The sequence below is a fragment of the Oryctolagus cuniculus genome, chromosome 11 (genome assembly GCF_051225735.1).
Source record: "Oryctolagus cuniculus isolate XC-2025 breed Fujian yellow rabbit chromosome 11, ASM5122573v1, whole genome shotgun sequence".
Classification (NCBI taxonomy): Eukaryota; Metazoa; Chordata; class Mammalia; order Lagomorpha; family Leporidae; genus Oryctolagus; species Oryctolagus cuniculus.
The window spans coordinates 38,430,343-38,453,179 of NC_142877.1; the positions used below are offsets into that span (position 1 = coordinate 38,430,343).

The window sequence follows — 22,837 nt, forward strand, 5'->3', positions numbered from 1 at the left end:
GTGGGAAATGTTGGACACCACCACCATTCAAGGCTTGAAGTATACAGCCAGAGGAATACAGCAAGGACAAGCAAACAAGGAAGGTAGTTTTGACAAGAAAGAAAAAGATACCCTGAAGGAAGTGACGCTAGCAAAAATGGCAACTAAAGTTACTGCAGGAGCTATTTTTATATCATTAGAAGCATAACGGATAAAATGTTGAAAGCTGATCCAGAATTTCAAAGAAGCATGAAAATTCAGCACAATGTCAAAAGTAGGCTCAACTGTACATCATAAATTATATATCAAGAAGGCAAAAAGAACAAACTTCTCTTGGTAAGTTTTTTTACAAAGAATGAAAGTTTCTTAATGCTTCTAATGCTTTAAATGACAAAAAAATCCATTTTATTTACTTTTTATTTTCATTTCCCTAAATATTTATAATCAACAGCAAGAATTTTTAAAACTCTTAACCAAAATCTTTAAAGGTCATGGAACAAACGTAATTTTTTTTGCCATAAAGACCACTCTGGAAGCAGGCATTGTAGTACAGCAGGTTAAGCCACTGCTTAGGATGCGTACATCCCATATTGACATGCCTGGGTGCAAGTCCTGCCTCCACTTGCAAACTAGCTTTCTACTAAGGCACGCTCTGAAAGGCAGCACAAGATGGCTCAAACACTTGGCGTCCCTGCCACCCATGTGGGAGACCCAGATGGAGCTCCCTGGCTCCTGGCCTGGGTTTGGCTCGGATGCAGATGCAGATGCTGTAGGCATTTGAGGAATGAAACAGCAAACAGAAGATCTTTATCTGTCACTCTGCCTTTCAAATATAAATAAATAAACTTTTTTAGAAAAAAATTATTTTTATTTATTTGAAAGAGTTACAGAGAGAAGTAGAGCCAGAGAAAGAGAGAGGTCTTCCATCCAGTGATTCATTCCCAATGACCACAATGACCAGAGCTGAGCTGATCTGAAGCCAGGACCCAGAAGTTTCCTCCAGGTCTCCCATGTGGGTGCAGGGGCCCAAGTTAGGCCATCTTCTACTGCTTTCCCAGGCCACAGCAGAGAGCTAGACTGAAAGAGGAGCAGCCGCATCTCAAACCAGCACCCATATGGGATGTCGGTGCTGCAGGCTGGGGCTTTAACCCACTGCCTCACAGCACCAGCCCCCATAAATAAACTTTTTTTAAAAAGACTACTTTGCAGGGTTTTAGAATGCATGGTCATTTTTATGGTTGGGGACTACTATGTAAAGTATGGGCTATGTATATACCATAAGAGGAAAGGGGCCAGCGCTGTGGCATAGCAGGTAAAGCGCTACCTGCAGTGCCAGCATTCCATACGGGTGTCGGTTCAAGTCATGGCTACTCCACTTCCAATCCAGCTCTCAAAGATCGGCCCACCTCTGGCCGTTGTGGCCATTTGGGAAATGAACCAGACCCCTCTCTCTCTGTCTCTGCCTCTACCTCTCTGTAACTCTGCCTTTCAAATAAATAAATAAATCTTTAGAAAGAGAGAGAAAGAAAATCCAGAAGAACTGGGTCTGCTCAGTGGAGAAAAAGAAAGTTAACAACTACCATTTTTATGTTACAATATAATATTAGAATTGAATAGTAATCTTTTCAAAAAAATAAGGATAAAACAGAATTTGTATCCTCATTTTTAACATTATACCTTAAAATCTACATATTCTGCATGTAGAGACAAAAATCTGTTTTTATTCAATTAACATGAAGACTCTAATAATTTATAGTAAGAAAGGACGTAGAAAGAAAGATGGCAAAAAACTCATCTCCATTTACACGACACACTATAAATTTCCTACCTAATAACCATGTGTCCACCCTCCTTTGATAAAAATAATAAATACCCCCTAGTCCCAGTCGGGGCGCCGGATTCTGTCCCGGTTGCCCCTCTTCCAGGCCAGCTCTCTGCTGTGGCCAGGGAGTGCAGTGGAGGATGGCCCAGGTGCTTGGGCCCTGCACCCCATGGGAGACCAGGAAAAGCACCTGGCTCCTGGCTCCTGCCATCGGATCAGCGCAGTGCGCCGGCCCCAGCGCGCCGGCCGCGGCGGCCATGGGAGGGTGAACCAACGGCAAAGGAAGACCTTTCTCTCTGTCTCTCTCTCTCACTGTCCACTCTGTCAAAAAAATAAAAAATAATAATAATAAATACCCCTTTTTGTTTGGGAAAACAATGTGTCCAGCCTCAAGTTATGAGCTATGAGAATAGTCATTATGATAATCTACTCTACTTCCCAGGATCCCTTGCAGCCAAGAACAGTCATGTGACAAAACTGGCCCATTGTCCCAATACCCCCTAAAAATTACTAAAGAGAAATCTGGGATGGGAAATTCCAAGAAACTTTTGCATCCAAGACAATGAAAGGACAAATACATCTAGCACTAGTTTCATCCCATCCTCCACAAATGCAGACATGACGTCTAAAATTGGATTTGTTATATCACATCCATGCTTCAAAGGCATGAGAGAAAGACCCAAGATAATCCCAGATAGGTTGGTCCTACATCACTGGAAAACTAAACTAATGCTAACAACCAACCACCTCCAGACTTCTTACGTGAGGAAGAGCCAAAGAGCAGAGGGACAAATGCAAATTTCTTAATCCACAGTCAGGTGTTCTATTATTTTGTAGCCAAAAGCATTCCATAGATTAACTCTTCTTAGTTTATTTTATTTTACATGGATGGCAGAGGTCCAAGTACTTAAGCCTTCTTTTGCTGCTTTCCAAGGTGCATTACAGGGAACTGGACAGGAACTAGAGCAGCTGGGACATGAACTGGTGCCCATAAGGGATGCGGGCATAGCAGGTGACTGCTTAACCTACTATGCCACAATCATTCTTATTTTAAATTAACCAAATGTAAATATAAAGGATCAAAGATTGAGAAAAAAAACACTAGTTTACTATGGCAACAAGATCATCAAAATAAGGAAATTCTTTCTTGTTTTAATTCTTATTTCTATCAATACAGCTACATATCCCTTAATAGTGGGGTTACACTCCAAGAAATACATCATTAGGTAATTTCATCAATGTGCTAACATCATAGAGTGAACTTATAGGAACTAAAATAGTTACAATGTCATTAGATAATATACTCTTATGGAACCACAATTATACATGTGGTCTGTCCTGAATCAAAATATCCTTATCCAGCATAACTGGACTATGGTAATGTTTGTATGATTACTTTTTAAAAAATAAGAGCTATATGGGTCCAGTATTGTGGCACAGTGGGTTAAGCCATTGCCTGCAATGCTGGTATCCCACATGGGCATTGGTTGTAGTCCTAGTTGCTCCACTTCTGATCCAGCTCCCTGTTAATGGCCTGTGAAAGCTATGAGGGATGGCCCCGGTGCTTGGGCCCCTACACCCATGTGGGAGACTTGAAAGAAGCTCCTGGCTTAGGCCTGACCCAGCCCTGGCTATTGGGGCTATATGGGGAGTAAATCAGCAGATGGAAGATCACTCTCTATGTCTCTCCTCTCTCTGTAACTCTGCCTTTCGAATAAATAAATAAATCTTTAAAAGCTCTATGTAGGGGGCCGGCACGGTGGCTCACTTGGTTAATCCTCCACCTGCAGCACCAGCATCCCATAGAGGCGCCGGGTTCTAGTCCCAGTTGTTCCTCTTCCAGTCCAGCTCTCTGCTGTAGCCTGGGAGGGCAGTGGAGGATGGCCCAAGTGCTTGGGCCCCTGCACCAGCTTCAGATCGGCACAGTAGCCATTTGGAGGGTGAACCAATGGAAGAAAGACCTTTCTCTCTGTCTCTCTCTCTATCTAGCTCTACCTGTCAAGTAAATTTAAAAAAAAAAAAAGCTCTATGTAGCACATACCATATTTCTACTGGATAGTAATATTCTAGTGGTTATATATCTAAATTCAGATTAGAGATATCATTATCATACATTAATTGTTAATATTTGAAATACCTCCTGACCTTTTCACTTGATTGTCTTCTTTTCTTTAGCTGAATGAAATCTGTTTCCACCCTTTCTGCCAGCTCTAGTTTCCTCTTGTTTCTTTTAAATGCAGCTAAACTGAATCCTATAAAAGAAACATTAAAAATAACATTTAAGAAATATTAGGGCAAAAGGACTAATATATCCTGAAGAGCCTTCCTAAAACAAAATCCTTAAGGATATTGAATTAAAAGTTTAAAAAGTCTTTTCAGAGGTGGGGATTGGGCCTAGTGGTTAAGATGTTGGTTAAGACACCCATATCTCATATTAAAACACCTGGGTTCAACTTCCAACTTTGGCTCCTAAGTGCAGGTTCCTGGTAATGTGGACCCTGGGAGGCAGCAATGATAGCTCAAGTAACTGGGTTCCTGCCATCAACATGGCAGAATTGGATTGAGTTTCTGGCTCCCAACTTTGGTCATGGCCCAGCCACAGCCACTGGGAACATTTGAGGAATGAACCAACAGATGGGGGAACTCACATGCTCTCTCTCTCACTATATACATATATGCGTGCGTGCACACACACACACACACAAACACACACGTATGTGTCTGCCACTCAAATAAATTTTATTATTTTTTATTATTATTTATTTGATAGAGTTAGACAGTGAGAGAGAAAGACAGAGAGAAAGGTCTTCCTTCCGTTGGATCACCACCCAAATGGCCGCTACGGCCGGAGCTATGCCGATCCAAAGCCAGGAGCTAGGTGATTCCTTCTGGTCTCCCATGCGGGTGCAGGGCCCAAGTACTTGGGCCATCCTCCACTACCTTCCTGGGCCACAGCAGAGAGCTGGACTGGAAGAGGAGCAACCGGGACTAGAACCCAGCACCCATATGGGATGCTGGTGCCGCAGGCAGAGGATTAAACAAGTGAGCCACGGCGCTGGCCCATAAATATTAAAGAGGTCATTTCAACATATTGTGAGCTAGTATGAGAATAAGAAACAATCTGGGACTGGCGCTGTGATGCAGCAGGTTAAAGCCCTGGCCTGCAGTGCCAGCATCCCATATGGATACCAGTTCAAGTCCTGGCTGCTCCACTTCCAATCCAGCTCTCTGCTATGGCCTGGGAAAGCAGCAGAAGATGGCCCAAGTCCTTGGACCTCTGCACCCGCATGGGGGACCTGGAAGAAGCTCCTGGTTCCTGGCTCCTGGCTCCTGGCTTCAGATTGGTGAAGCTGCAGCCATTGCAGCCATTTGGGGAGTGGACCAGCAGATGGAAGACCTTTCTCTTTACTCTCCCTTTCACTGTCTGTAACTCTACCTCTCAAATAAATAAACAAAAGAAAAAAACAATCTAAGATTAAAAAATTGAAAAACATTCAAACTCAGATATAAGCAAGCACTGAAAGTAGACATTCCCCATCTACCAAAGCATGCCACCACCACTTGTGGTTTTTGAAGGTCTCCACGCAAAGGAGACAAAAGATGAAACTTAGGGACAATGTAGCATGAGAAAATATACTGGAAGTTTTCCACCACACACACACACACACACACACACACAAAAGGAAATTCCAATGATTGATATCCCCAGGGAATAGGATGACAAGAAAATGCCACTGGGCCAGCGCTATGATATAGCCGCTCTAATAAGCCACAGCCTGCAGTGCCGGTATCCCTCATGGGTGCTGGTTTGTGTCCCAGCTGCTCCACTTCCAATCCAACTTCCTGCTAATACACCTGGGAAAGTAGCAGAAGATGGCCCAAGTCCTTTGGGCCCCAGCATCCAAGTGGGAGACCTGGAAGAAGCTCCTGGATCCTGGCTTCAGAATGGCCTAGCCCTGGCCACTGCAGTCATTTTGGGAATGAACCAGCAGATTGAAGATCTCTCTGTCTCTCCTCTCTCTCTAACTCTACCTTTCAAATAAATAAATAAATAATTAAAAAAAAAAAAAGCCACCATACACAAAGAAACAGAAAACTTGCAAGTCTCAAATTTGGATCTAAAAGTTTCCCCCAGTAAATCCACGACTAAAGAGAGTATTGGAAAATTCATGTTACTGTATAGCCTAGAGAAAACTAAACAAAAACACAAAACCAAACATGATCTTTGTGTAACAATGCTTCAACAAGCTCTCTGAACACAAATGCAAACCCTGGAAAAATGCATACATCCTAACCTACTCAGACCTCAAAGGATTCTCAGTGATTTGATTACCACATGCCCTTAGTTTAAAAAGAAAAATTCATAAAACACATGAAAAATGAATGACAAAAAAAATTTTTAAATAAGTCAGCCAAGTATCAGAAGTATATAATCTGATATTCAAAACTACCAGGATAATCAGATATAGAACAAAATATTTATGCTTTTTTATTTTTTTATTTTTAATTCACTTGAAAGATAGAGTTACAGAGAGAGCGATATCTACCATCCACTGGTTCACTCCCCAAATGACTGTAATGGCCAGAGCTGAGCTGATCCGAAGCCAGAAGCCAATAGCCTCTTCTGGGTCTCCCATGTGGGTACATGGGTCCAAGGACTTGGGCCATCTTTTACTGCTTTCCCAGGTCATACCAGAGAGCTGGATCAGAAATGGAGCAGCTGCGACTCAAATCCAGCATGCATATGGGATGCCCTGCGACACAGGCTGGGGCTTTAACCCACTATGCCACAGTGCCAGCCCCAGAATATAATATTTGTTTATGCTCTAATAAATGATAGGCATATACCAAAAATATGACTGAAGAGCAAAAGATGACAAAATGACTAGGGTAGACTTGAAGAAGCAAACCGAGCTTCTTCAAAAACAGAAATATGGGGCTGCTGTTGTGGTATAACGGGTTAAAACCACAGCCTGCAGTTCCAGTATCCCATATGGGCACCGTTTTGTGTCCCTGACACTCCACTTCCAACCCAGCTGCCTGCTAATGTGCCTGGGAAAGCAGTGGATGATGGTTCAAGTCCTTTTGCCCCTGCACCCACGTAGAAAACCTGGATGGAGCTCCTGGCTCTAGCTTGGCCCAACCCCTGCCAATGCAGCCATTTGGGAAGTGAACCAGTAAATGGAACATTTCTCTTTATATCTCCCCCTCTCTCTAACTCTGCCTTTCACATAAATCTTTATTTTAAAAACATAAATATATATAATAATCAAAATTATAAAACCTTACATATAGATTTTAATAGTCTTTAGATACAGCTTATTAAATTTGATGAATAAGAAAAATGACAAACTGGAACATAACACTACAGAGGTTACTGAAGTTTTCTGATAACAGCAGACTAAGTAACTGAAGTAAATCTCCAATTACCAAATTAAAATTCAATTGATAAAATATGGAAAATACTACCTTAAAAACATTACAAGAACTACCAAGCTAAATTCAAGAAATTATCTGAGGACTAAAGTTGTCATTTCACTGTGAGTATTTGCCAACATTAGTACATACAAGTTAGGTTAACTGGCATCAAGGAGAGGTAAAGGACAAGTCCAGGGCCCATTAAAGATTGAGACGTAACAGAAACTAAGCTAGGAATGGGCTAATTAACAGAGACTAAGCTAATACCCTCATGGAAAGGCTGATTCAAAACTCAAAGTCCATCCAACCCTGTATCCCAACATGAGGCAAGATTATTCTAAATCATAGCAGAGCATAGGAGGAAGATGAGGATGAAAGGATTGGAAGGGTTGGGGGGAAACTCTGAGAATTTTTGGTCTGTTTAAGGCCCTTGCACTGGCTTGAAAATATACACCTTGTGAAGTCCCAGAAGAAGAAACAAAAAGAGGTCTAATTTGAAGAAAGAATGGCTGAAAACTTGTTACATTTGATGAAAAACATAAATATCAATATCCAAGAGCACAATGAACTAAAAGCAGGAAAACTCAGATACCAGTACACATTATAATCAAACTGTCAGAAAGTAAAGACAGGGGCTAGCATTGTGGCTTAGAGTTAACCTGTCACCCACAGCATTGGCTTGAGTTTCAGCTGCTCCACTCCTGACCCAACTACCTGCTAGTGTGCCTGGGAAAGTGCTTGGGTCCTGCACCCACATGAAAGACTAGGAAGAAGATTCAGTCTGACCCAACCCTAGTCACTATAGCCATTTAGGGAGTGAACCAGCAGATGGAAAATCCCTGTCTCTCCCTTTCTATCTATAACTCTGCCTATCAAATAAATAAATCTTTAAAATAAATAAAGACCAAAGACAAAGAGGGTCATTATAGAAGATCATCACACACTGGGGACCCCAATAAAAATAAAAACAAATTTCTTATCAGAAACTTTGGAGGCCAGAGGCATTGGTTTATTAATTAAAAGTGCTGACTATACAGAAAGAAAACCACTCTTAAGCACATCACATTAAACTGCCTCAGCAGCTGGGAGCTGTCTCTCTACTTCTCTCTTTGAATCTCTGTTTCCACTCCCTCCCTCTCAAATAAAGAAAAACAATTTTTAAAAAATCAACAGTTCCTCCTTCTTCCCTCTATCCCCATTTCCCTCTGTCATTCTGCCTTTCAAGTAAATATAAATAAACTTAAAAAACAGATCGCTGTATCACTTAACTTTAAAATGCATTTATTTATGCAGAGAACATATCTTGCTACTCATTTATGTAAATTCTAAGAAACCTGTGCTATACTATATTTTTCTTGCTACGAACAAAATATTGTTGTACAGTCAAAAATATTTTTGTCATTCTGCAAAATCTAGTAATAGCCATTTTGCAACTCTTTTACATAAATATTGTAAAGTAAAATTGGCAGGCTAAACATGAATTTACTCCCACATCCTACTAAAACCAAAAAGAAATTCAAGAAACAAAAAGGTTTAAATAGGCAAAGTAGAGATGACAGTAATGATGATAATGATAAGAGTAATTACAATATAATTTTAGGAAATGGTAAGTAATTGAGAAAGAAAGCAGAACCCTGATGTCTGGAAGCCAGGACACTTTTGCCAGAGAAATATCAGAAGAGCTCAGAATAGAAAGCACTTGCTATCTCTGAAAGCCAGGCTGGGATTAAAAACAGGAGAACTGTGGCCAGGGCTGTGGTGTAGAAAGTTAAACCTCCACCTGCAGTGCCAGTATTCCATATGGGCACTGGGTTGAGTCTTAGCTGCTCTACTTCTGATCCAGTTCCTTACTAATGAACCTGGGAAAGCAGTGGAAGATGACCCAAATTTTTGGGCCCCGTACCAATGTGGGAGATCCAGCAGAAGCTCTTGGCTCCTGGCTTCCGCCTGGCTCAGCCCTGGCAACTGGGGTCATTTCAGAAGTGAACCAGCAAACAGAAGATATATTTATCCCTTTCTCTCTCTCTCTTTCCATCTGTATCTCTGCCTTTCAAATAAAATTTTTTTAATTAATTAAAAAAAAAAAAAAACAGGAAAACTAGCACAAAATGTCAATAAGGAATATCTACCTAGATACCCAAATCCACTTCTCATGCTTATGAAAATATGAAGTTTACTCTTCTGAGATTTTGAATCAGATAGGCCCCAAATTAATGGAAATCAGGAAGAGCTGGTTTCAGGGCATGCAGCAGGTTTCACTAAAAAAGAAGGTTTACATAAAAGTCTGAAAAGGGAGAGGTCAGCCCTCCAGCCCCTTCCCTTGGTCTGTAACCAATATACTGGCTATTGTCCTGCTGGAGCTGAGAGATTTCTGATAGATCCAAAACAAAAAAACACAGAAGATTCTGCCAGAACAACAGCTAGAAGATTCCCCCAACAAAAACACCTGGTCCTATAACCCACTTTGAGGTCAACAAGATCTGCCCTCACTCACAAAGCTTATATGGCTTATAATTGCCCCACAAATGAATTGTGAAAACAGCAGGGGGCCAGTGCTGTGGGACAATAGGCTCAGTCTCCACCTGCAATGCCAGAATCCCATATGGGCGCTGGTTCTAGTCCCAGCTGCTCCTCTTCTGATCCAGCTCTCTGTTATGGCCTAGGAAAGCAGCAGAGGATGGCCCAAGTCCTACTTAGCTTTTCTCCAGAAATTCTTGCCAATTTACATTTGAACCTACAATGCACACGTACTGGCAGTGATGTTATTTAACTCTTTCACATATAAAAAGGGAACATTAACATGTACTATTTTAATTCCAATTTCTCTACTGGTTGTTATGATATCTATATAAGACTTTTGACTACTTTTCTATTTGGCTATTATTCTATTTGTGTGGTTTTTAATCTTTTTTAATCTGGTAAACTTCTTCATAGATTAAGGATGTTTATCACTTTGTCATATTTGTGACAAATGTTTTTCAGTTTTAACTGTTTTTCAGTTATGTGTCACAGTTTTGCTTTTTATTCCACTTGTATTTGAACCTAAAAAGCCCTTCCTCTGCTCAAGAACTGTTACAAATGTTAACCTGTGGAAGAGGACTTTTGGAGGAACAGTTAAGACCCCTACATCAGATATTTGAGTGCCTAGGTTAAAGTCCCAGCTCCATTTCTGAGTTCAGCTTCCAGCTAACGCTCATTCTGGGAGGCAGTGGGTGATAACTTAAGAAATTACATATTTGGCATACATGTGGGAGACCCAAATTGAGTTCCAGGCTCCTGGCTTCCATCTGGCCCAGCCCTGGTGTTATGAGAGTAAACCAGTAGATGAAAGACCTCTGTCTCTGCATCTCAAATAAATTTTAAAATTTGTTAAAAAAATTTTTTAAAATATTAACCATGTTAGCCTCCTCTCTCTGTAGTTTTTAAAACTATAGTTTTATTAGTAATAATTGTTTTATGTAACCTAAAAAGGATCTTAAAGCAATACTTCTATAAAAGCATGATAAAGCAACAGAGAGACATCAAGAAACATTTCAACATGTAAGCTTCCTTCCTTAAATATCTACTGCAGGGTCATAACAGAAACAATGTAACACTTTCAGGCATATATGTTCATATGACTTAATTTTTTAAAAGTTTTTACTCACTTGTAGTCATGATGTTAGGAGGGCAAGAGGGTATTCCATGATCTACTGCCCATCTGTAGGCTCCTTCTCCAACTAAAAAGCTAACAGAAAAATCATTCTTTTAAAAATTTACAGTGTCACCTTCCACATATTCAATAAATATTGTAAATAAACTTTAAAAAATTCTGCACAGACATAATTCTAGATTTATTTCAAAATAATACACGACTATATGGTCAAAAATTCTATGAACTTTTCCTCAAATCAGAAATACTATAGTATTATTTGTAATAACAAATAAGTAAAAATGTAACATAACAAAAAAGTAAAAATGGTGACTTCCCACATGGAAAATACTAAGATTTATCTTGGATCAACATGGTTCTCAGTTAATGTAACAAGATCTATTTAATAAGGTTAAGTGTCTAAGATTAAGGGTTGGCATTGTGGCAGAGCAGGTTAAGTTACAGCCTGTGATGCTGGCATCTCATATGAGCACTGGTTCCAGTCCTAGCTCTCTCATTTCTGATCCAGCTCCCTGCTGATGCCCCTGGGGAGGTAGTGGAGGCTGTCCAAAGTACTTGAGCCCCTACCAGCCACATGGAAGACCAGAATGGAGTTCCAGGCTCCAGGTTTCAGCCTGGCCCAGTCCTAGCAGTTGCAGTCATCTGGGGAGTGAACCAGATGATAGAAGTTCTCTCTCACTCTCTCTCCCTCTCCTTCTCTCTATAACTCTGCCTTTCAAACAAATGTTAAAAAAAAAAATCTAAGATTAAATAAATATCTTCAGATTTGGTATTTTTCCCTAGTAGAATACTTTGATCCACCCCAAATATGTAGATATTATCTAGAGATATCCAAACATAATGATATGATTGCATTTCTAAGACTTGATGCAAGAAAAATGTACACATAACCCTTAGAATTATCTTTACTGTGGTAAGAAAAGAACTATGGTATGTCCCAAAAGCCCTAATCTGCACGTTTTAATGTAAAATGGTGAACAATAACTATAAAAGAGTTATTTTCAAGATAATTAACTACCCCACTCTCTTAAGTAATTTGAGTAAGCAAAGAGTCATAACAAGCAGTTACCATAATAAATCACTTCATCTCCTTCCACAGACACTTCTCAAAAGATTTCAGCTAGCTAGAAATGGATTCCTTGAACTTATGCCTACTTGCGAAGTTTCCCACTCTGTCTTTTGTTTCTCTTCTTCTAATCATTCCAACAGTAAAAACTCACAGTTAAACACACAGAAACCTTAAGATTTAATCATTAATAGGAAGACTAGTTACAGAATGGCAAAATTAAATCTAAGTACACCCTGAGACACTTATTCAAATGGTCCCAACAAGAAACTAAATGATTAATCACAAGTAACTGCTTGCCAATATACATTTAGTTGGAAATGGGGAGACTATTGAAAAAAAATGAGGGCTAGTAACAAACAACTTTAGTTCTTCAAACCTCTTTTTAAAAATTTAAGAGATTCTGAAAATAAATAAGTTTTTCCTACTCTTGTTCCAAATGAAGATCACTGGCAAGGAAAAGCCAGTAGATAAAGTTCAAATGTTAAAATTACAGAAATAAAAACTTAGATGCATATTTGAGTTGTCCTGATGGCATTTTGAGTTCTTCCTTCTTCTAGAAAAAGAATTTGATAAAAGAAATAATTTATTTTCATGTGAAGATTTAAGAGATGCTAAAACAGTACACTAAATTATCAACACAGAAGTTTATAACTGACTCTAACATTGTCAGCACTCTCATTACTTATTTTGGATTTAATTCTAGTATCTGCAGCATTCTGAAAAATATCTTAGCTTTATTTTTCACTTCTCCACAATTCATAGGTTTGATTCTAAAGGAAATCAATTTACTCTTGTGTACTCTGCAAGTTTTTCTCATATATTAAGCATTTTAAAATATTCATAGGAAAGTGGACATTTGGAAGTCATTTCACAGGTAAACATACCAAATACCTGACCTTTCCTTACTACCAAAAATTATTGTGTAGGGCCGGCACTGTGGCTCACTAGGCAAATTCCCTCATGTTCTCAAATATTCCTCTTCAGTGAAGTTTGTCTAAAAATACACCCAAACACACTATATTCCCCTACCCATTGCTCCCCATCTCCCTCAACCTGCTCTTCTTACACTGTTTTTTTTCTACCTTCTAACATACTACATACTTGATAATTTATTAATATAATATTGAATATTATATCTGTTGACTTATTTCTGTTTCTAACTTATAAACTGTAAGCTTCATAAAGGTAAGACCTTTGGTTTTTCATCTATAAATTTCAAGCATTTCAGAATAATTCTTGAAGAGTACTAAACTTTACATAAACATTATCAAAATATTAAACAGAATTTAAAACTTAGAATGTCAAACCTCCCTAAAGGATAGCACTATATTTGTGTTATACTCAGTTTAATTTACATTTAAGTAGGTCTAAAATATTAGGAAACAAAAAGCAACAACAAGCTACTGAGACCAGCACTAAGGTGGGGGTGATTATAGCACTCAACAAGCTGAGCTGCGAGTATGATCCCAAATATCTACAGAGCAAAACACAGTGAAAGGGGCTATCTGAACAAAGATTCGTATGATGATGGGAACTAACAAGCTTAAAGATGAGAATCATCCACTTTCAAGGAACTATGTCTCTAAAATCACTCTAAAAGTGTTAAACTTAGTGATTCAGAAACTCTCGAGGATCCTCAGAGACTGCAAAAATCAAAATGTACTATTTTGAATAAGAGAAATATAGGACAAAATAATAGCTAGTTTTTAGGACTTCAAACTGTATCTGAGGCCGGTGCTATGGCGCAGTAGGTTGATCTTCCGCCTGCAGCACCAGCATCCCATATGGGCGCGTTTCTAGTCCCAGCTGCTCTACTTCCAATCCAGCTCTCTGCTGTGGCCTGGGAAATCAGTAGAAGATGGCCCAAGCACTTGGGCCCCTGCACCCACATGGGAGACCTGAAAAAGCTCCTGGCTTTGGACAGGCTCAGTTCCGGTCATTGTGGCCATTTGGGGAGTGAACCAGCGGATGGAAGACCTCTCTCCCTCCCTCCCTCCCTCTCTTCCTATATGTAACTCTACGTCTCAAATAAATTAAAAAAAAAAAAAACTGCTATGTGTTTTGTCTATCACTTCATCTATTATAAGTGAGGAGCCTTCAAAAAGATCATGGAAAATGTGTATTATGAAGAAACTGTATTTGGATTTCAAAAAAATCTTATACCAAAATAAACTTATCTTTTAATTCCATTTCCCATTTGTGATACCCAAATATAAAACTGAAAATAGGCAAATTAGGCTATGATTATTCAAACTTTATAGACACAAAGTACAAATAAAGAATAATTTGCTATATTTGGAATTCATATATAACAACCAAATTAAATAGTAAGAAGAGAACTTTTTCTATAATTGTTTATTAGAGAAATTTTCAAACATGTGTAACTGTTATGACCTGAATGTTTATGTTCCCTCCAAAATTCATATTTTGAAATCCTAACCAATGGCAAAAGGAAGACCTTTCTCTCTTTCTCTCTCACTGTCCACTCTGCCTGTCAAAAAAAAAAAAAAAAAAAAAAAGGAGGTGAGGCCTTTTGTACATGTGATTAGGTCATGAGGGGAGATGCCTACTAAATGGAATCAGCGCCCTTAAAAAAGCAAGCTACCCCAAATGCCTATCCCAGAATTTTTTTTTTTTTGTAAACTACTACATTTTTATAGTGAAATTCCAGGTAAGTGAGAGATTTCTACTTCAAGATGAGATAGAGTAACAGGGAGTAATTTATCCTCTTGCCCAAACCAATGGAAAAAAGAAAAAAAAGACAAAATACAGAAAGCAACAATTAAATATTAAACTTCAGGCAATATAGAACAGTAATCCTTGAGAGAAAGGGAACAACATAAATGCTACGACTGATTGTTTTACTGCAATTATTACTCATTACCACCTAGATAGCTTCTGAAAGGACCCAGCACAAGAGTCCAGCAGTCTCTCTGCATTGAAGAAACAAACCTAGGCATCCAGAGATGCCAAAGTTCACAAGAAAAGTACCAGATCAGGGGCAAGAGTCTCAGTGAGTAAATGAGTAAATGCCTGCAATGCCTGCACCACATATGGGAGCCATTTCAAGAACCAGCTACTCTACTTCTGATCTAGCTCCTTGCTAATGCACCTGGGAAAGCAGCAGAAGATGGCCCAAGTACTTGGGCCCCTGTACCCACATGGGAAACCCAGAAGAAGCTCCTGGCTCCTGGTACGGCATGGCCCGGCCCCAGCCATTATGGGCCATTTCAGGAGTGAGCCAGTGATGGAAGGTATCTCTCTCTTTCTCTTTCTCTCTCCTTCTCTTCTTCTCTCTCTGTAACTCCAACCTTCAAATAAATAAAATAAATCTTTAAAAAAAAAAAAATACCAGAGAGGAGAGAGCTACAAACAGAAAGCACTCCAGAAATCTGTAGGCAGTATTCCTCTGGTCTTCAACTGAGTAGAGATCCATGCAAGTTTAAGGGGCAATTTCTCGCCGGCGCCGTGACTCTCTAGGCTAATCCTCCACCTAGCGGGGCACCAGCACACCAGGTTCTAGTCCCAGTCGGGGCGCCGGATTCTGTCCCGGTTGCCCCTCTTCCAGGCCAGCTCTCTGCTGTGGCCTGGGAGTGCAGTGGAGGATGGCCCAAGTCCTTGGGCCCTGCACCCCATGGGAGACCAGGAGAAGCACCTGGCTCCTGCCTTCGGATCAGCGCTGCGCTGGCCGCAGAGCGCCAGCCACGGCGGCCGTTGGAGGGTGAACCAACAGCAAAGGAAGACCTTTCTCTCTGTCTCTCTCTCTCGCTGTCCACTCTGCCTGTTCAAAAAAAAAAAAAAAAAAAAAGGCAATTTCTCAAAGTATTGGAATGAATAAGCTGAAAGTTCTAAAGGAAACAATCCTCAGGTACAGACAGGGCCAGGAACAGCTCCTGCTCTCCCCAGCCAAGGTAAAAAGACACATACTGGGTACATCTGTTAGAGTAATCCAAAAGGTTTTACCTCAATAGCAAGGCAAAATTAGCTCAAGGCCAAATGCATCTCTAGTCTCATGTAACAAAGCTTAAAATAAAACCAGAAAGAATCAAACAGTTTTTAAATGAGTTAACCACATCCTAGGATAAAGTTCAAGAATATTTGATAAACTACAAAAATATACAGCACCAAAAAAGGCAAAATGCAAAATGTCTGAAATCCAATAAAACATTACTAAGCATGCCAAAAGCAGGAAAATAGAACCTATAATGAGAAAAATAACTTACGACAACAACCCAAAAATAACAAAGGTGATAGAATTAGTAAATGAAGATATTGAAGCAGTTGTTGTAACTGTATGCACATGTTCAAGAAGCTATAGAAAAGATTAAACATGGTAATTAGATACATGGAAGACATTTTTAAACTTCTGGAGATTAAAATTAAAATTTCAGAAATGAAAAATAAACTGGATAGGATCAGTAGGTAATAAGACACTGTAGAAAAATAATTAGGGAACTTGCAACCACAACAATGAAAACTATTCAAAATGAAGCAAGAATAAAAAAAGTAAATAAACCACCAATGATTTTCAGGACTACTATAAGAGGCTAAAAACATAATGTATAATCAAAGCCCAGAAGGATAGCAGAGAGGGGAGAAGGGGGAGTCAGAAAAAATATCTGAAGAAATAATAGCCAAAGTTTGCCAAATTTTATATCCCTACAAATCCAACAAACAAATCCCTACAAATCCAATAAACCAAAACCTAAGACATTACAAGAAAATCATAAACCAGTATTACCTTAGAATTACAGGTGTAAAATTATTTATAAAATATTAACAAATTGAAGCTAATATTAACAATATATAAAAAGGATAATATATTATGACCAACTAGAAACTTTCTCAACATGATAAAGAGTACCTGTCATAAATTTACAGCAACCAGCACACTTAAGATTAACCAAATATTTCTCCCCTAAGGTCACAAACAACTCAAAGATGTACACTTTCATACTTCATTCCTTGTAGCTTACAGCCAATGCGGAAGGAAGGGAGGGAGGGAGGGAGGGAGGGAGGGAGGGAGGGAGATGGGGAGGGAGGGAGAAGGGGAGGGAGGGAGAAGGGGAGGGAGGGAGAAAGGGAAGGAGGGAGAAAGGGAGGGAGGGAGAAGGGGAGGGAGGGAGAAAGGGAGGGAGGGAGACGGGGAGGGAGGGAGAAAGGGAGGGAGGGAGAAGGGGAGGGAGGGAGAAAGGGAGGGAGGGAGACGGGGAGGGAGGGGGGAGGGAGAAGGGGGGAGGGGAAGGGAGGAGAGGAAGTAAAAGAAATCCAGATTGGAAAGAATTAAAAAAAATCTTAAGAACAGACTACCAAAACAAAAAAATTACTCACATTTCTATGTGCTAGCAACATAAATTTGGAAATTAACATGTTTAAATATACCATACCACTGACTATAGCATAAAAAAAAAGACCTAGGAATACATACAGTAATAGTTGTGTAAGACCTATACACCGGAAACCATAAAATACCATTAAGAGAGTTTGATGTAGTCCTTAAAAAATGGATATACTGGAATCCTAATCAAAATTCCAGCAAGCTATCTACCAAAAAGCCTAAGCTAATTCTAAAATTCATATGGAAATATAATATATCAAAGCAATTTTGAAAACAAAGAATAAAGTTGAAGAACTATGTGTATGAGAAAAATCAGACAGCTAGTCACAAACTAGCATTACTATATGACATTAGTGAAGAGGTAGCCCTCACTATTTCCCATATATTTTCTCCTTATAAAAATAATAAGATATTGCACATGTTCCCTTTGAAAACTGCTTCATCTGGATCCATCTTTCTGCCTCCTTTAAGATGAGTTTGGTTTCTTCTTTGCAAATAGTTCTTGCACATCAATGTATATATTTTCATAGCCTTAGAAAAGCAGAATATTATATATATTGTAATCGCATAAAGGAATCTATGGAAAGGAGAGAGGTTCTAAGTCATAATTATTACCTAAATGTGGAGCAGAAATGGGGTCAAGTTGAGAATATAGGGCATTGGAAGGGCAAGGATTTCAATAGAAAGGGTTCAGTCTAGGCAGCTTCCAATGTTTTAGTGATGTTTTATTTATTAACCTGGGTGGTAGGAAAACAGGTGTGCATCACATTACATTCTAATTTTTTAAGAAAAGATACATTAAACCAAACATACCACCAGCAAATTGATTTTTTAAACTATTATGTGAAGATCTGCTAAGAATTGAAATGTATTCACTCAAAACTTCATATGCTAAAACCCTAGCCTCCAATTTGATATGCAGAGTTTCTTTGGAAGGTAAAGTTAGAAGAGATCATGAACGTAGGGCTCTCATGATGGGATTGGTGTGTGAAAAGAGACATCTCTATCTATTTCTCTATTTCTCTCTATCTCCTTATCTCCCTCCCTCCTTCCCTCATCTCCATGTCTCAACTCTTTCACTTCTACCGGCAATGTGAAGACTCAAGGAAGAAGCAACCATTCTGCCCCTTATAAGAAGCCAAACAGGCTAGAACTCTGATCTCGGACTTCTCAACCTCTAAAACTATGAGAGATAAATTATGTTGTTAAATCACCCTATCTACCTTAATTTGTTATGGTAGCCAAGTACATTATTATCTACACTGTTATATACAAAAGTATATGTTTTTTTTAATCCCACAGGGTATTGAACAATAAGACTAGAAAATGGTTTATTTAGCCACTGGAGGGCATTTAAGTTTTTATAGTTTTATACCCTGTAAGGAGCACTGCCATGTGCTGCACAAACCTTCTATATACATGTATGGGTCTTTTTTCTTAAGATAGACTTGCTAGGGACTGGGGCTGTGGTGCAGCAAGTAAAACCACTGCCTGCAGTGCCAGCATTCCATATAGGCACTGGTTCAAATCCTGGCTGCTCCATTTCAGATCCAGCTCTCTGCTATGGCCTAGGAAAGCAATACAAGATGGCCCAAGTCCTTTGGGCCCCTGAACCTCTATGGCAGACCCAGAAGAAGCTCCTGGCTCCTGCTTTAGGATCAGCACAGCTCCAGCTGTTACAGCCATCAGGGGAGTGAGCCAGAGGATGGAAGACACCTCTCTCTCTCTCTCTCTCTCTCTCTGCCTCTCTCTGCCTCTGCCTCTGCCTCTCTGTAACTCTGCCTTTCAAATAAATAATCTTAAAAAAATAAATAAAATGTGCCGGTGCCGTGGCTCAATAGGCTAATCCTCCACCTGCAGCACCAGCACACCGGGTTCTAGTCCCAGTCGGGGTGCCGGATTCTGTCCCGGTTGCCCCTCTTCCAGGCCAGCTCTCTGCTATGGCCCGGGAGTGCAGTGGAGGATGGCCCAGGTGCTTGGGCCCTGCACCCCATGGGAGACCAGGAGAAGCACCTGGCTCCTGCCTTCAGATCAGCGTGATGTGCCGGCCGCAGCGCGCCGGCCGTGGCGACCATTGGAGGGTGAACCAACAGCAAAAGGAAGACCTTTCTCTCTGTCTCTCTCTCTCTCTCTCACTCTCCACTCTGCCTGTCAAAAATAAAATAAATAAATAAATAAAATGTTTAAAAAGACAGTCTTGCTAGAATACACAAAATGCATGTTTTCAATTTTTACATTAAAAATTATACCAAAAAGTATCAGCAGGCTGTATCAGTTCATATTCCCACCATTAGAAGAAAAAAATCTGTTTTTCTGTACCCTCAACAATATTAAATATTATTGGTCCTTGTTAATTTTGCTATATCAATAAGGCAAAAATCTTAACGTAATTCCTTGATCAAAATTATGATGGGCACCTTTTCATGTATGTATATGCTCCAATTACTTTCTTTTCCATAAACTATGTGTATCTTTTACCACTTTTTAAAATTTAGAATACCTCTTTTCAATTTTATTTTATTTATTTGAGTGGCAGAGAAAAAGCTCTCTCATCAATTGGTCCACTCAACAAATGGCCACAAAAGCCAGGGCTGGCCAGGCCAAAGCCAGAAGCCAGAAGTTTCATCCACACAAGGACTTGGGCCATCTTCCACTGCTTTCCCAGGCATATTAGCAGAGAGCTGGATCGGAAGCAGAGTACCTGGTGCTCAATCTGGAGCCCGTATGGGACGCTGGCATTACAGGCAGCAGCTTTACCTGCTTTGCCACAGCACAGTAATACCCTCCCCCCATTTTTTACCTTAAGATTTTTGCTACTTCATTATCATTAACATAACCTCCTTTTTTCTTTTCTTTTTTTTTAGATTTATTTATTTATTTGAAAGGCAGAGTTACAGAGATGCAGAGGCGGGGGCGGGGGTGGGCTTCCATCTGCCGGTTCACTCCCCAAATAGCTGCAAGGGACAGAGCTAGGCCGATCCTTTTTTCTCACAATGATTTGAGATGACACTGTTATCATATGTTCTGCCTACTGATCTTTTTAAGCTATCCTGATATAAACTGTTTTAATTATTAGAGTACACTAAAGGCATACCTTATTGTATTTGCTTCACTTCAATATAAATCAGAGACACTGTTTTTTACAAATTAAAGGTTTGTGGCAGGGGCCTCATTGTGGAACAGTGGGTAAAGATGCTGCCTGTAACACCATAAGAGCACAGGTTCACATCCTGGCTGCTCCACTTCTGATTTGGTTCCCTGCTAATGTGCCTGGGAAAGCAATAGAAGATGGTCGAGGTACTCTTGTCCCTGCCACCCATGTGGGAAAGCAGACGGAGTTCCTGGCTCCTGGTTTCAGTCTGTCCCAGACCTGGCTGTTGCGGCCATTTGGGGAATGTACTAGCTGATGGAAGATCTCTCTGTGTACCTCTCTATCTCTGTGTGTAACAGCCTCTCAAAGAAACAAATAAATTAAAAAAAAAAAAAAAAAAGTTTGGTTAGGGCAACCCTGTATCAAGCAAGCTATTTTCTAACAGCTCAAATGACCATTGGCATTTATTAGCAATAAAGCATTTGTTTTATTAGACATGTTATTGCACTTATTAGACTGCAGTATATTATAAACACAACATTTATATGCACTGAGAAACCAGAAAGATATGTGACTCACTTTACTGCAATTGTCACTGTACTGTGAGGATCTGGAACAAAGCACACAGTATCTCAGAAGCATGCCTGAAAAAAAGGTATGCTATCTACTAGATAAGTCCAACTCTTTGATATGTTTCAAAATTGTCTTGGCTATTCTTATACACTTGCTGTTTAATATAAATTTGAGAATTTGTTTGGTAAATGCCATGAGGAGTGTAGGGAATAGCATTATTGTAGATATGTAGGAGAACTTCAAAATACTTTTTACAGTATTTATGCTGTTTTTTTTTTTTTGTCAGCTAAAACAACTGTGTACCTTTTCTTCTCTATTGAGTACCTGTCTTCCTCCACTCAGTTAGTCCTATGTTCTATATAAAATGGGAAATATGGGTAAAATAACATAGTCAAATTCAAAATCACCTTGAGGAAAATACAGAAACAATGACCTTACAACTATTACTTTCCTAAGAAGATACAGATGGATGTACCCACTGAATAAACACTTAGCAACATTTGGGTTGACAGACTTCATAGCAGTTAGACCCAAAGCATGTGTTTAAAAAAATTATGAAAAAAGTAAATATACGATATCTTAAAGTACTTTTCTCACTTCCAAAATTATAATGAAACCTACTGATATCAAACATATCTGACTGCACTTTTGAAAGGTTTCATAAAATGGAAATAAAAAATAGGTTTATTTTGGTACACAAAAATTTGTATTTTCCATGATCTTTCTGAACACCACTTGTATGTATCGATTTCAAAATATCTTGCACTGTGACAAGCATTGTGGCACAGTGGGTAAAGCTGCCACCTGCAACACCAGCATCCCATATGGGTGCCAATTCGAGTCCCGACTGCTCCACTTCCAACCCAGCTCTCCTCTAATGTACCTGTGAAAGCAGCACAGGGTGGCCCAAGTGCTTGAGCCCCTGCACCCACATGGGAGACACGGAGGAAGCTCCTGGCTTCTGACTTCGGTCTGGTCTAACCCTGGCTGTTGCAGTCACTTGGGGAGTTAACCAATAGATGGAAAATTTCTGTCTCCCCCCTGCAGCTCTTTCAAATAAATAAAATAAATATTTAAAAATAAATGTTATGCACCAAGATAAACTTACATTTTAACTCCATTTTTTCCACAAACTTTCGGGTGCCCTCATATTAGAACTGATCTCAAGAAATCAGATTTTGAGATGAGTTGTGGCACAGGAGGTTAAGCCACTGCTTTGGACTCCCACATCAAAGTCCTGGTTTGAATCCCAGCAATTCCACTTCCAATCCAGCTTCCTGCTCATATCCCTGGGAAATCAGAGGATGATGATCCAAGTATGTGTTTCCCTGCCTCCCAGAGAGGAGACCAGATGGAGTTCTGGGCTCCTGGCTTCAGTATGACCCAACCCTAGCTCTTGTTTCCATTTAGGGAGTAAACCAACAGATGCAAGTTCTCTCCCTCTCTCTGCTACCCTAACCTCCAAATATATAAATACTAAATCATTTTTAAAAATCAGATTTCCTACCTCTTCCTCTTGCTTTATCAAACCATATAATAATAAAAATCACTATTTCCTTGAGAAACATTTTATAATTAACCCTTTAGTACCATTATTAAACAATTGGAATGCATGTGATTAAAAGGAAACTTTGAATATATTTAGGTAACAGATTTTAAGATTTTTTTTAAGATCTCAATAATTTCTTTTTCTACGACTTCAGAAGTGTCAACGTCACAACTTTCAACACAGAACACTAACACACTTTCACAGTCAGGCATGCTAAGCACAGAATAATATGAGATGGTATTAAGACATATGTATGGCCAGCGCTGCAGCTCAATAGGCTAATCCTCCACCTAGCAGCGCCGGCACACCGGGTTCTAGTCCCGGTCGGGGCGCTGGATTCTTTCCT

General features: G+C 39.6%; 1 protein-coding gene across 17 annotated transcripts in view; it reads right to left on the reverse strand.

The window, feature by feature from the left end:
- TASP1 (taspase 1) overlaps positions 1-22,837 on the reverse strand; it is a 361,007-nt gene that overhangs the window by 265,183 nt on the left and 72,987 nt on the right. For 15 of the 17 annotated variants that reach the window (XR_016215997.1, XR_011380008.2, XR_011380009.2 and 12 more), the window contains 2 exons: positions 10,867-10,946; positions 3,947-4,053 (listed from right to left, as the gene is read on the reverse strand). Coding sequence is in view for 14 of the 17 variants with exons in the window: in XM_070052103.2 (XP_069908204.2) it covers positions 3,947-4,053; positions 10,867-10,946 (187 nt within the window). In the remaining 3 variants the exon portion in view is untranslated. Of the gene's footprint in view, positions 1-3,946; positions 4,054-10,866; positions 10,947-20,948; positions 20,980-22,837 lie in introns of all 17 variants that reach the window. The other 2 variants (XM_089307340.1, XM_089307341.1) reach the window with 1 other exon arrangement.